The 12,752-nt window shown below is 39.0% G+C and overlaps 1 protein-coding gene across 2 annotated transcripts in view; it reads left to right on the top strand.

The window, feature by feature from the left end:
- The first annotated feature begins 2,859 nt into the window (after positions 1 to 2,859).
- mindy2 (MINDY lysine 48 deubiquitinase 2) overlaps positions 2,860 to 12,752 on the top strand; it is a 28,648-nt gene continuing 18,755 nt past the window's right edge. For both annotated transcript variants that reach the window (XM_042492522.2, XM_042492443.2), the window contains exons 1-3: positions 2,860 to 3,858; positions 4,904 to 4,961; positions 8,117 to 8,181. In XM_042492522.2, coding sequence (XP_042348456.2) covers positions 2,953 to 3,858; positions 4,904 to 4,961; positions 8,117 to 8,181 — 1,029 coding nt within the window. In that variant the 5' untranslated portion in view covers positions 2,860 to 2,952. The remainder of the gene's footprint in view (positions 3,859 to 4,903; positions 4,962 to 8,116; positions 8,182 to 12,752) is intronic.

Below are 12,752 nucleotides of genomic sequence, written 5' to 3'. Positions count from 1 at the left end.
AACCTGCTGGAAAGAGAGAGAGAAAAAAATGTTTTTTGGTTTCCTTTGTTAGCCACAAAGTTACATAAAGTCTTGCCACTTCACCAAAATAATCTTTGAACAAAAACAATGCTATTCATTTTTTCTTATTAATTTTTTTTTATTTCTTTGTTGTCTTTATGTACTGAACTTTGTCTACAGTTGTGACTGGTGTCCTGATGTTCTGCAAACAAGTTTTGACCAACTTTAAAGCAAATGGTATAAAATGAATATTAAACTAGATATAAGTGTAGTTTTAAAATAGCAGTATTGAGTCATCACTTTCACCGAGAGCTTAAATTGATCCTGGCTAACACAACAGTGAAAAAGTTTTGTATTTTAGTGAGGTATTTCAACTGAAGAGGCTTTATATATTAAACTGCACACAAAAAAAACCAAAACACAACAGCAGAGCAATCCTTCAAGATCACAAAGCCTTGGGAGTGGCATTGAGAGTAAGGGATTATATTATGACAAAATACAATAAAATGAAAACCATTATAAGCAGCATTTCCCTAACACTGAAACTGTAGTGCTGAACCAACATCCCTTTCTATAAAATGCTTTAGCTCATGTGTTGTCAGGGTCAGGGTTGTACTTTATAGAAGTTTGCCTTTATGGCTTTTCTGGGTAAAATCACATCATTCAACCCAAACATGATCTTTTTCCTAAACTTAACCAAGAAGGGGCTCTCTAACAGAACGTCCCAAAAGCCAATTTCCTCTAAAAGCGTTTGGGTTTATGATGGACGAAAGGTTTTATGCAGTCTGACAGAAAGATCAACCTGTAAACTCTGTCAAAGAGCAATGAGCGAGGACGATCCTCTTCTGCTTGTTTTTGCTGCCATCTAGCGACTGTAAAAAGTTACGGCATGAGGATTGATCAGATGGCAAAATGATGATTTATTATGCTCACAATATAGATTGAAGGCTTTTTAGAAACTTGGTGATTTGCTATGTCAACGGTGGAGACTCACTATGTTGAAATAACTGATCATTACATCAGATTGGTTTAAATTTAGGATGATTGTTGGGTTTGTTTTTTTTTTTTTGCACCCAGCTGAAGAAATAAAAAAAGACTTGCTTTCATGTGTGTTTAACCATGAATTTGGTTCAAAGTCACAGCCATAACGACTGGCAGGTAATGTCCAAAGTCTCGTTTATCCGGATAGTAGTAGGCAGTGCCATGGCGCTAATAGTAGGGAGGTCTGGCAACGCGAGATTATTATGGTCTCACAAATGCGCGAGCACTCATACGCAAGACGGCCACGGCAGTTTGTGTTCAGTGTGCATTCACGAGTCCTCGTAAAAAGCTGCATCAGTGCAGAAACACTTGGTGTATCTGTGGGAAGACAGCCAGTTTTTTTTTATATTCTGTATTTTGTCACCTTGCTTGAGAGTCAGGACATAAAATATGCTATGCACAAAGATAAATAGTAATAACTTTTCTTTTTCATCAGTGGGAAGTGCCTATGCATTCAGAGATTGGTATTTCATCATATACGTATTGTCATCAAGAACCATTAACACTGTCCTAAAATAAATAAATAAATAAATAAATACAAATAATAATAATAATAATAATTATTATCATCATTATTATTATTTTGCACTGTTGAAAACATAGTTTATAAAGTGCTTTGACAAACAAAACAAAGACGCCCCAGAGGCAATATAATAGAAGAAGCCAAACAGAAATGCCGAACTAAGCAGAGACAAAATTAAGGTAAAATTAAACAGATAAGACAAAAAAAAGCCTGTTAGAAGGAAGGCAGATGATAATGAGAAATAGAGATAAAAACAATTTAAAAAAAAAACATACTATGACAATGGAAAGAATAAAATCAGTAACCACAGGATAAAATAATGCTAAAATTGTGAAAATAAAATATCCACTGTCTAATGCTAATGAAAAGAAAAATATCTCAGGGATACATGTATTTTGAGGTAAAAAAACAAACAAAACAAAACAAAAAAAAACAACAGAAATCACAACTTCTGCTTTTTCAATTGGTATTGACAGTAAAGTTTGATGTTTGTATTGAATACAAGCATGTGGACTTTGTTCTCAATATTGTCTTGTTAGTGGGGAAGTTTTTCATACATAAATGTAGATACTTAAATACTAAATTGAGCCTGAACCATGGAAGAATGAGTTAAAACTCTTGAGTCAGTCACTAAAACTAAAGACAAGAAAGCTCTCAAACTATTTTATTACTAAATAAGTTGTTTGAGTTTATTCTTTTGTATATGTTTTTATCTTTTTGCTTTACTTAAGGCATGTGTTGTTTTTTTTGGTTTTTTTTTTGGGGTGATGATATTTATTCTGTCTTGATTATGCTTATTATTATCAATATTATTGATGTTTTGTGTCAAGTGCCTTTTTTGTTACCATATTTTTCTAACATGTTTCCTTCTCTACCTTTCTGTCAAATTCTGCCTTAATTCTTGCCTGGCTTTTGTTGGCCTTTGTTTGGCATTATTGACTAACTTTGATTGTTTTATTAACTCAGGTTTATTGCCTCAGTTTTGCTTTGTTTGTCAAAGCACTAAGTAAATTGTGTTTTTAAAGGCGCTATATAAATAAAGTTGTTATTATTGTTATTGTCATTATTACTATTACCATTTATATTGAACAATACTTGAAATGTGCCTTGTTTGTTTCTAACCAAAATTCAATAAAAAACTCAAAAATATATCTTGGATGGGTAACACCATTTTAAACCCGAGTGACAAAAAACTTGAGAGTGTGAAGAATACGAGCTGACTCAAACGCACCGCCGCTGGTTTCCTACCGCCCCCCTGCTCGCGCTCGCTCGCTCGGCCTGAAAGCAATTCACTCTGATGACGTCACTCGCAGAGTTGTCATGGCGTCTTTGGGACTGAAGCTGCTGCTGCAATTGAGCTAAAATCTGTCGACAGTCTTTAAATCGAAATGGAGAAAAATGCAAACCTGCATCGAGACACTGACGGGAGCTCTTTGTGTGCCACGATCGCGGGGGAGATGGGCGACGTTACGGCTGTCGGCGGAGTGAAAGGAGCAGCCGACAAATGCAAGAATAGTGAGGCTCCTCTCAGTACTTTGGTTAACGTTAGTTGTAATAACAGCACCACTAATGTTAGTGCTCCCAGCGCCGTTAATGTCATCTCCACTGCCGGGAAGTCCGGCGTGCCAGAAGTGATCCAAGTCCCCCCGGTGCAGGAGGATGCGAAGAAGGACACCTCGACGAGCGGTCCGGGGTCCGGGGATCAGATCAGTAACGGGATGGGACATGACTCGGTGCTGGCTGCAGAAGATAGCGAGGGTGGTGCCCCAAAGTTAGTAAACAACAAAAGCGAAGGCTCGTCCACACCTCCCGCTGAGGAGGGCACAGATGTGCAGGCTGAGGTTTCGGCTGGTGGAGAAAGTGAACCGACAAAACTTGCCAAACCGACTCATCTGTGTCCGGACAATACAATCACAGCAAACGTCAAAACGGGGCTGTCCGGCGATCACACCTTATCGGAGGGATTGCCGAGTGGGAGTGACCCCGATCCCAGCCTCGGTGGAGAGTCCCGGAGCATAGATTCACTCGAGTCATTCTCCAACCTCAACTCCTGCCCCAGCTCAGACCTGAACAGTGAGGGGCTGGAGGACAGGGGACTGGCCCTCGCCCTGCAGGGCGAGTACGGGGCTGATGGGACAAAGACTTCGTGCGCTAAGGACCGGGCCGCCGGCCAGTCCATATACCACATTAAGTGGATCAAGTGGAGGGAGGAGAATACGCCGATCATCACCCAGAACGAGAACGGCCCATGTCCATTACTGGCAATTATGAATGTCCTTCTGCTTGCATGGAAGGTAAAAAACAGGATCTGAGATGAGCATAGGTCAATAGAAACTTGACTCTAACTTAATGATAGGCTCATTTTATAAGCTCTGTCAGCAGCTGTTTTATATATTTATAATGGGAAATGTACATAAGACTAAATTTGACACCTTACACTACATCTAGTCTAGTGCCTCTCTATTAGAGTTGAAACATGAGATTTCATAGAATGACAACCATCTCAGAAAATATAGTGGTTTCACAGTATATATGGTCTTACAGGATTATTATTGGGAATATCCCCACTGATGTTTGCCATCAGATGGGATATCCCAGGAGGGTTTGGTTGAGCAAATGCTTCATAGTTATTACTGAAACTTGAAATCTTTCTTAAAAAGTGATTTGAAAAAACTTTTAATCCTTTAACACCTTGATTGTTATCAGTTTTCTTGTGCTGCGTTCAGACGCCTTTTGCAAGCATTGAAACCTCTGAAACCTGAAAAAATTATGGGGGGAAAAAAGGCAACGCGCAACTTGACATAAGGTGCCTGGCAAACTGCAAGGAATTTGGGAAAAAAGAACAGGAAAATGAACTGAAATTCTGTTTGTTTTTTTTTAAAGAAGAGATAAAAGTATCATAAGTGTATTAAAAAAACATAGGGGAAATTTTTAGAAAATATACCAATAACAGCAATTTATTCAGGTTTTAAAGGGCTAAAACAACTGAAATAAAGGCCGGACTCTCGGTCGGGTTGCATCTTTGTCAATACCATAAATAAGCAACTGTACACAATATAGCAAGCGTCAATTTTCATACCACTATATACTACAAAAGCGGTATACACTTGCAACCCTACTTTCTATCCCTCAGTACTGCCACTTCTGATCACAAAATTAATTTCTGCCAAGACATGTTTATGTGCTTTCTCTGCATGTTGAATGCTGACATGTGGTGCGAGATGTTTTACAAACTGTAGCACGAGTCCCAACAGTTAATAGTCTTGTCCTTGTGTCGTAGTGCTTTGTTTGATTAATGGAATGAATGACTCATGGGTGTCCATGCCTCTCTGTTTCCAGGTTAAGATGCCACCTATGATGGAAATTATAACTGCTGAGCAACTGATGGAGTATCTCGGTGAGTGTTTGTAGCTATTAAACCTATAACACAAGAGCAGGTTAATGCTGCATCATTGATTTAAAACGGTAACAATGCAGTAAATATGGATCTCTCCTGCTTTTATTTTTCACCTGGCTTTACATAATGCATTTCCTAACTTGTAGATGAAAACATGTTTATAAAGTAGTAAATATGTTGGCCTGCTTTTACAGATGGTCTTGCATTAGTCCACACTTGTAAACACACTACCTCATAAAGCCACTGCTACTGAGTTTCAACAGCCTAGTAAACATTCTTGTGTTTCACGTCCTCTCAAATTTTAGCAGTTGCATACTTAAGGTCAGAGATATATATATATTCCAGAGTCAACAGAAGAAGAGAGCAGAACAGGGGAATCCCCCATGATTAAATCTTCTGCTGTTGCAAAGGAAACCTGAGCTATCTCTTCTCTCTGGCTGTCTCCTGCCCTTCATAACTAAAATTACTCGACAATATCAAAGTAGCGTCTGATTACAGCAGAGGTTCTTCAGAGGTAGAGACAGTCTTCACTAGTGTCTCCTCACAGCTCTATCAGGGCCTTCAGCAAACTAAAATAATCCACATCATAGCACTGTTATGAAATTTATTCATTTATTTCAAAAGATTCCCATTTGCGGATGCCAATGACACCAGTTAATCCCCCTGGAGTCAAAAATTCAGTACATCATATTCGTATAAAAAATTCAGCATATCATAATCATATATCATATCATATACACGGCCGTGTGTGATGTACATTAGATTCACCGCAAAAGACGCTATGTATAACCTCTCATCTGCGCTACCCGTACTCCATCACATATGCACCTCAGTTTATGTTACGTTAAGTGGTCGTAGAAGTCCACTGAAGCATCCATACTGATGCACGCTCAAAACATTCACATTACTTAGTCTTGTGATTTAGCCTCAAGGTCCATCACCAGAGAACAAGAACGAGTAATGACCAACGCTGAACCATTGATCAGCTGCTTAAGTAATGCAATGGTAAATGTCTAAATAAGGATTTACTATTGGACTGGTGTTTATAAAAGGGGCTGTTATGAATCATAAATCATCTTTTTTGTTAGATTTTCCCCTCACTATGACCATGTTTCTGTCCATGGCTCGAACAGTGCTCCAACAATTAATTTTGCAGTGTTTTCACAATCTTTCTTTTCCTTCAAAAGTGCCCATTAGTGTGCTATTTGAGAGGTCGCCTGATGCTTGCTTGTAATAATTACAGTACACAGAATAAATGTTCAGGGGTTGGTGGAACATAACACACAGACACAAACATTAAGGGTGATAGTCGGTGATGTAGTTCAGATGTGGTGTTTAAAGGGTATTGTCACTCGGCAGTGTAGCATGGCCAGTGATCCAGACGCTTAAAGGCAGACAGTTCCAGATATTAAGGGAGGACCAAAGATGACTGAGTCCACAGTTCACCAGAGTACAGAGCAGTGAGGGGTTTTCCCTGTTGTGGACATGCTGTAGTAAAACCACTCAGCTGGCTGGCCCCCTGCTGGAAAAAATCTTGCCTTGCACTAAAATCCTCATCTAGGGTGACAGCATGGAAATGAAGTCAGAAGAGGTCTTAAAAGTTTTAGTCTGTTCTTCAGTCCTAACACCGTATAAAAGTAAAGTTCACATGAGGCAGAACTGTGCTACAAAGAGTGCATGAGTTTTATTAATGCATCAGTTTGAGTTTAGTCCATTAAGCGTAAGTACATATGTGCACATGCTAACATTAACTGTGTTTTGTCATAGATAGGCTAGTAATGGATCAGGCAGTTATATTTCTAACAGTATGAACATGAAGTAATCATTGTCCCTTGTCAGGCATTACAATTATAAAGCACAAATTACAAGAATAAAACTTAAAGGGGCAGTCCACCCCAAAATCAAAAATGGATATTTTCCCTCTTTCCTTTGGTGCTGTTTATCAGTACAGATTGTTTTGGTGTGAGTTGCTGACTGTTGAAGATATCAGCCGTAGATATGTCTGCCTTCTCTCCAATATAATGAAGCTAAATGGCACTCGCCTTGTTGTGTTCAAAGCGCCAAAAAATACATTTGGAAAAGTCAGCAGAAATGTTTCTTTCCAGAAATCATGATGTGGTTACTCAGCTGGCTCAACAAGGTCTGTGGATTAACTTAAATAACTGGGTCATGCTTTCTGGAACGAGATATTGCTGTTGAGTTTTTCAATTTATTTGTTATGTTTGTTTTTTGCCAATTTCTCTTATACCTTGCAACTCACACCAAAATAACCAAGATTAATGTGTAAAAATATGTATTTTTGGTTTTTAGGTGAACTGTCCCTTTAAATGTCCCGTTCCCCTGGATATATTCCATTCATTCTATTTGCTTGAGCAAAATACACACAAAAATGTTCTTTTCTCCATGTGTAGCTGTTTTTACTTAACGTTGCTGTTGATGACAGAGGTCGATGGTATTCCTCTGACTAATACACAGGAAAAGTACCGTATGTGTTGACAGTGCAGCATGATACTCTTGCCAGTTCCTAATAAATTAATGATTCTCTGTGAAGCATTTTGAAAAACACTCACACAAGAGTTTTCAAAAGTAAGGACTGCAATAAAACTTAAACAGCAATAACAAGAATATACTAGCATGATTTGTTTTGCTATTAAACCTATGTGAAATACTGGAAAGGATTATAGAAACATAAAGAACAAAAAGTCATATGCACAGTATACTATTCAAGAGCAAAGGCAAACATGACGTGCCTTGAAAAATAACCTCCTACACCTGATGTAAAGTCTAGGTTTTGTTTTCTGTGTTCACAATAAAAAAGCAGCATGTTAGCAGCGCTGATCAGGCTGCACAGAGCTGGAGCCAGACAGCTGCCAGCTTTCGCTCTCTGCTACAGAGCTGAGTTGACAGAGCTCTCAGGTGACAGCACAGTGGACAGGGACTCAACTGATGCTACATGTTTGGCACAGCCTTTTCTTTGGAAAAAGCTGGCCAATGCTAAACCGCCCCAATGGCTCTTAAAAACATCTCAAAACATCCGTCATCTTCTATACAAACACTCAAGCTATGAAGCCATTGTGATAATCCATCAAGGTAGTGATTGTTTTACAGTGTCGATGCACTCTCAGTCAACATCTCTCTCATCTGTCTTTCTGCAGGAGACTACATTCTGGAAACCAAACCTAAAGAGATATCAGAGGCTCAGCGGCTAAACTATGAGCAGGTAAGGTGTGCCTGATCACTGCAGAATATTACTATTAACCAGGCATGTGTTTTTGCTTATGTGTGGTCATTAGTGAGTTGCTGACTGTTCATGGTACTTAGGGAGCGCAGGGCTTTTGGGATGGACTCACTCTCTCTCCTCTCTGCGTTCAAACCGTAATTGTGCAAGCTGAGCGTGAGCTCTCACTTTGTCTCATCGACACACTCAAAATATCTCAGCTGTTCTTGCCGCCATTATTGATGTATTTTCACCACAGTGTACAAAGTGAGGCGCACACTGCTGTGGCGTGCATTCAGTAGCTGCATGCTCACACCAAAACGGGTTTGCACATTTGCATTGAGGTAGCAGAGAAGGTCAGCGGATGTTCCATAATATGGAAATAAGCATCCAGTTGATTACAAACCACATAAAAGTGCAGCTTAGCTCTTTTTCCACTGCTCTATAGGTTACATAAGATGTGTCTTGCAAGGCCCAGGGAACAACAGGGGTCAGGAGTGTCAGATTATGTTGTTTCACATGGCTGTGAATGCTTAGAGACGCATGGCTGGGTTCAGCTCCCGGCTATTACTGAGGCTGTGCGTGTGTGTGTGCGCGCGTGTGCGCAAGACTCCCCATGAGAGGCACTTGGAGATGGAGCTTCAGCTCCAGCTTCGCTGCTTCCTCCCATCTCCTCTGCCTGCCTACGATGTGGGAGAGGCCCTGCCTCTCCCCCTCTTGCGTGGCAGAGCACCAGCACATCTGTGAATGATTTGAAGCCACACTTGTCCCTCATTCAAAGAGGAGAAAATATAATGTGTTGAAACTCACTGCAACAGTCTTTCTAAATTTAAGTTGAGCCGAAATACAACCTCTTAAATAAATCAGTGCTGGCCTCAGCATGCACAGTTAAAGTAAGGGAGTGGTAAGAGTTTGTGTAGCATAGTTATTATGGCAGTCTAATCCTAGACACTGGCCTGAGAGCTCTGTTGCATGTGGGTGTCCTCATGTCGGCATGCCGTGGTTGACAGTATGTGGAAACTACAGCGGGCAGGGCTTTGGGATCTAAGAGAGAAAAGTCTGAGATGTGTTTATGTGCATGTCAAACAAAAGGTGTCCTCCTCTTTATATCTTGGAGAGATGACGTGCTTTTATTGCTTAATGTATTGTTATAAAATACAACTGAAGCCACTCAGACTTTAAAAAGAGCTGTTGCAGTTCCTAACAGAAGTAGTTCTATTTATAAATTCAGCTTATAAAAACATCATCTGCCACAGGAGTGTATGAGGATTAAAATAGCAGTTGCACGGCTGCTCTTTAGCTATTGTTAAATATTTACTCGGAGGAGCTGTTGAAGTGAGAGTGGAGTTTTGCTCTGCTTTTGTCTCAGTGAACCCAGCTCAGCAGCACTCGTACAAGCCAATTCTTCCATGATGGCTGTTCAGTCATTGGAGGAGATGGGTTATCGTGTTTCATTCACAGTAGTGGGCCTTGTTTACACCTTTGTTCTGAATAAAACAGATTAAATCCCAACATGGGATTAAAAAGCATTTTGCTCTCTGATCTTACATATGTCTTTAGAACGAGCGATTTTTCACAGATATGTTTGGTAGACTCGAGTCAAAGGACCTCTGAGTAGGAATCTGTCCTTAAGTAAGCAGAGATATTAAGTGAGATGAAAACATGATGGAAAATTGCTGATGGTGATGCGAGAAATAAAGACATGTTTTTGGATCATGAAAGCTCATAATGGGGGTAAAGGGAGAGACCGTGTTATCAGTTGTACAGGTTGTGGCGCTGGAAACTGATTTAATTCAAGCGGGAGTAATCTACAAGATCTGAGATTAAGCTACACACAGGGTTATCAGTTTATTTCCTAACATATGCAATTTACTGCAAACCCTTACAATAGCTCCAATGCACAATCAAACGTATAATCACATTATGTTGAGAGGTGTTCTGTCCTCATTATGTGTGTAATGAGGGTCTCACCAACATTAGGAACTTTAGATTAGCTGGATGATACATCCAACATAAATGTAGAACAGTGACAGCTGCTGACGTGTGCCAGGATTCATAAAAGTATGACCCACATTGTGGGACATCACAGTCTTGAAAACTGTTCATTATTTACAGCTTCCACTGATGGGTCATGGTGTTATGTAATGGTTTACTTTTGTCGTACAGTGACTGATATGTTGTTGTTGTTGTTTTTCATACATCTGCTGTGTATATTTTTTTTTATAGATTTACATGAATGCACACTCAAAGTTTGCACACACCAATATCAGACAGCTGCACTCCCTAAAAATGCATTAAAATGCTTTTATTGTGTTTTCATTGTTTGAGTAAATGTATGCAGCTGACAAATAAAGTATCTATCTATCTGTCTGTCTGTCTAAAAATGATTTTTATTTAGCAATGGAGCATTTGACCACAGTGTCAACCTCTAGTATATATTTCTCAGCCAAAAACTGTTGCTCAATTGTGTTGCTTGGCAGAACCGTTTGGTTTAAAACTCATAATGCAGCATGAGAAAAACAGCTCATTCTCCAGTATTCTATTTTTTTTATAAAGTAAGACTTGATTATAGTAGGGCTTAAACTAACAGTTATTTTCATGATCAATGAATTTACCGCTTATTTTCTAGATGAATTATTTTGTCAATAAAATGGTAGAACATAACCTTTGTAATTTCCCACAGCACAAAGTGACATATTAAAATGATGTGCTTCATCTGACTAACAGTTCAAAAATCCAAAGCTATGCAGACCATTACAATGTAAGACAGAAATGCATCAAATTTCCCTGTTAAAGAAGCATGAATCCAGCAAATGTTTTATTAAAAACAAACAAAAAAATTCAAAAAGTACTAAAACGATGATTAAAATTGTTACCAATTAATTTTCTGTCCATCTGTTAATTGCTCTAGATCATGGTTTTATATTCTTTTGGCTACATGTTATAATGGCCCCACCTCCATTATCAACTGAGACTCTCATGTTATTTAATAAAAGCTTTATAGATACCAAATCCCTCATCTTGGCACTGTAATGCCATATTCTGTCAACTACCAGTTAATTACATCTACTCAGGATTTTCTTTAGGGTAAATTCTGGATGAAAGTCAACAGAGTTAGTTCAGCAGAGAGGCCTTCCCTTGACACCTGGGGTGACGAGTGGAAGTAAAAATACAGAATAGGCCTCGGCAGCGCTGTACTAATGTTATACTGGGAGAATACATCCAACAAGCGCAGATGAATGCGAGCGATGCTTTGCTAATCATCTGATCTCCAAGCGCTCATCTGCTGTTGGAGCGCTTTGCCCTAAAGTGAAGAGATGTGGTCCATTACACAGCCCTGCTAATCCTGCCATCACCGCTGCTCGTAAGCTTCCTAATCCACACACTCAGATGGGCCAGCTGAAGGCTTTTCACCTCCGCTCTGCGCGCCAAGCATCAAAGCTGGAGTAGCTCAAAATTAATGGGACATACAGTATCTCTACTGTAAACTCAAAAACAGAGTCTGCACAATGTACTGTGACCTTTCGCTCATTTCTTTTCAAATGTGACAGCCATTATACTCTTCACCAGAGATGAAAGACGGTCAAACAATTATTCATTTACAAGCCTTTGAAACTGTTTGATAAAATATCTTGGATGTGACATTTATAATACGTACACACACACACACACAAATCAGATTGCAATACATCATGGAAAATAAAGATTCACATTCAAAATAGTAATGTTATTTTTGACCACTTGGCCAATTATGTATCAAAGCAAGCTGGTAGATGCTCTATCTGAAATTAAAATTGTGATATTCCTCAGAATATGCTAACAAATTCACGTTTTAAAGAATTAAACTGATGTGCTGGGCAGTGAACTATTTACTCTGTAAAAGTAGTACATTTTGTATGTTTTTAATCTACATTTTCCCTAGAATTATTATTTTGGACAGCATTTTCTTATTATCTAACATTTTAATATTTTACTATTTTTATATTTGTAATTTTTTTTTACTATTGTATTGTTCTTTCGCTGCTTACATATTGTACCTCATAGCTGCTGTAACATTGTGAATCACCCCACTGTGGGACAAATAAAGGGTTATCTTATCTCATAACTAAAATGATTAAACATGATGACAGAATTACAAAAACATAGTAGAGAAAGTTGGTATGGACGGTTGGTTTTGAATTATCATTCAAAGCTGGTTTAACTGCAAATACATCTAAAGTTTTTCGACCCCGGTTTATTGTTTTGCTGTTAAGTAACTGGCTTTGCATTGGGGTCATTTTTCTTCCATCTCTACCTTCTCTAGTAGTTTATTGTAAAATAGTTGAAAACAAATGGAAATCACTTGCAACTACACACTCATAAAAGAGTTGCAGGGCTCAGCTGCGAGGCTTATCTTGATCCAAGACTTAAATGGCAGAAGAGGTTAGGAGCCAGCTGGGAAACATGGCTCAGAGGCTTAATGTGAGAATTGATCTGTTTCTATGGCTCTCAGGTGTGCAGATATGTGACATATATGGCCTACATATGATATGATGTGATGTGCATATAGCCTCGTGTGTTCACACAGTGCAGTA

The sequence above is a fragment of the Plectropomus leopardus genome, chromosome 1 (assembly GCF_026936395.1).
Source record: "Plectropomus leopardus strain MGB_pleo_1.0 chromosome 1, ASM2693639v1, whole genome shotgun sequence".
Classification (NCBI taxonomy): Eukaryota; Metazoa; Chordata; class Actinopteri; order Perciformes; family Serranidae; genus Plectropomus; species Plectropomus leopardus.
The sequence above is the reverse complement of the archived record's forward strand: the minus strand, read 5'-3'. Positions and strand labels throughout refer to the sequence as shown.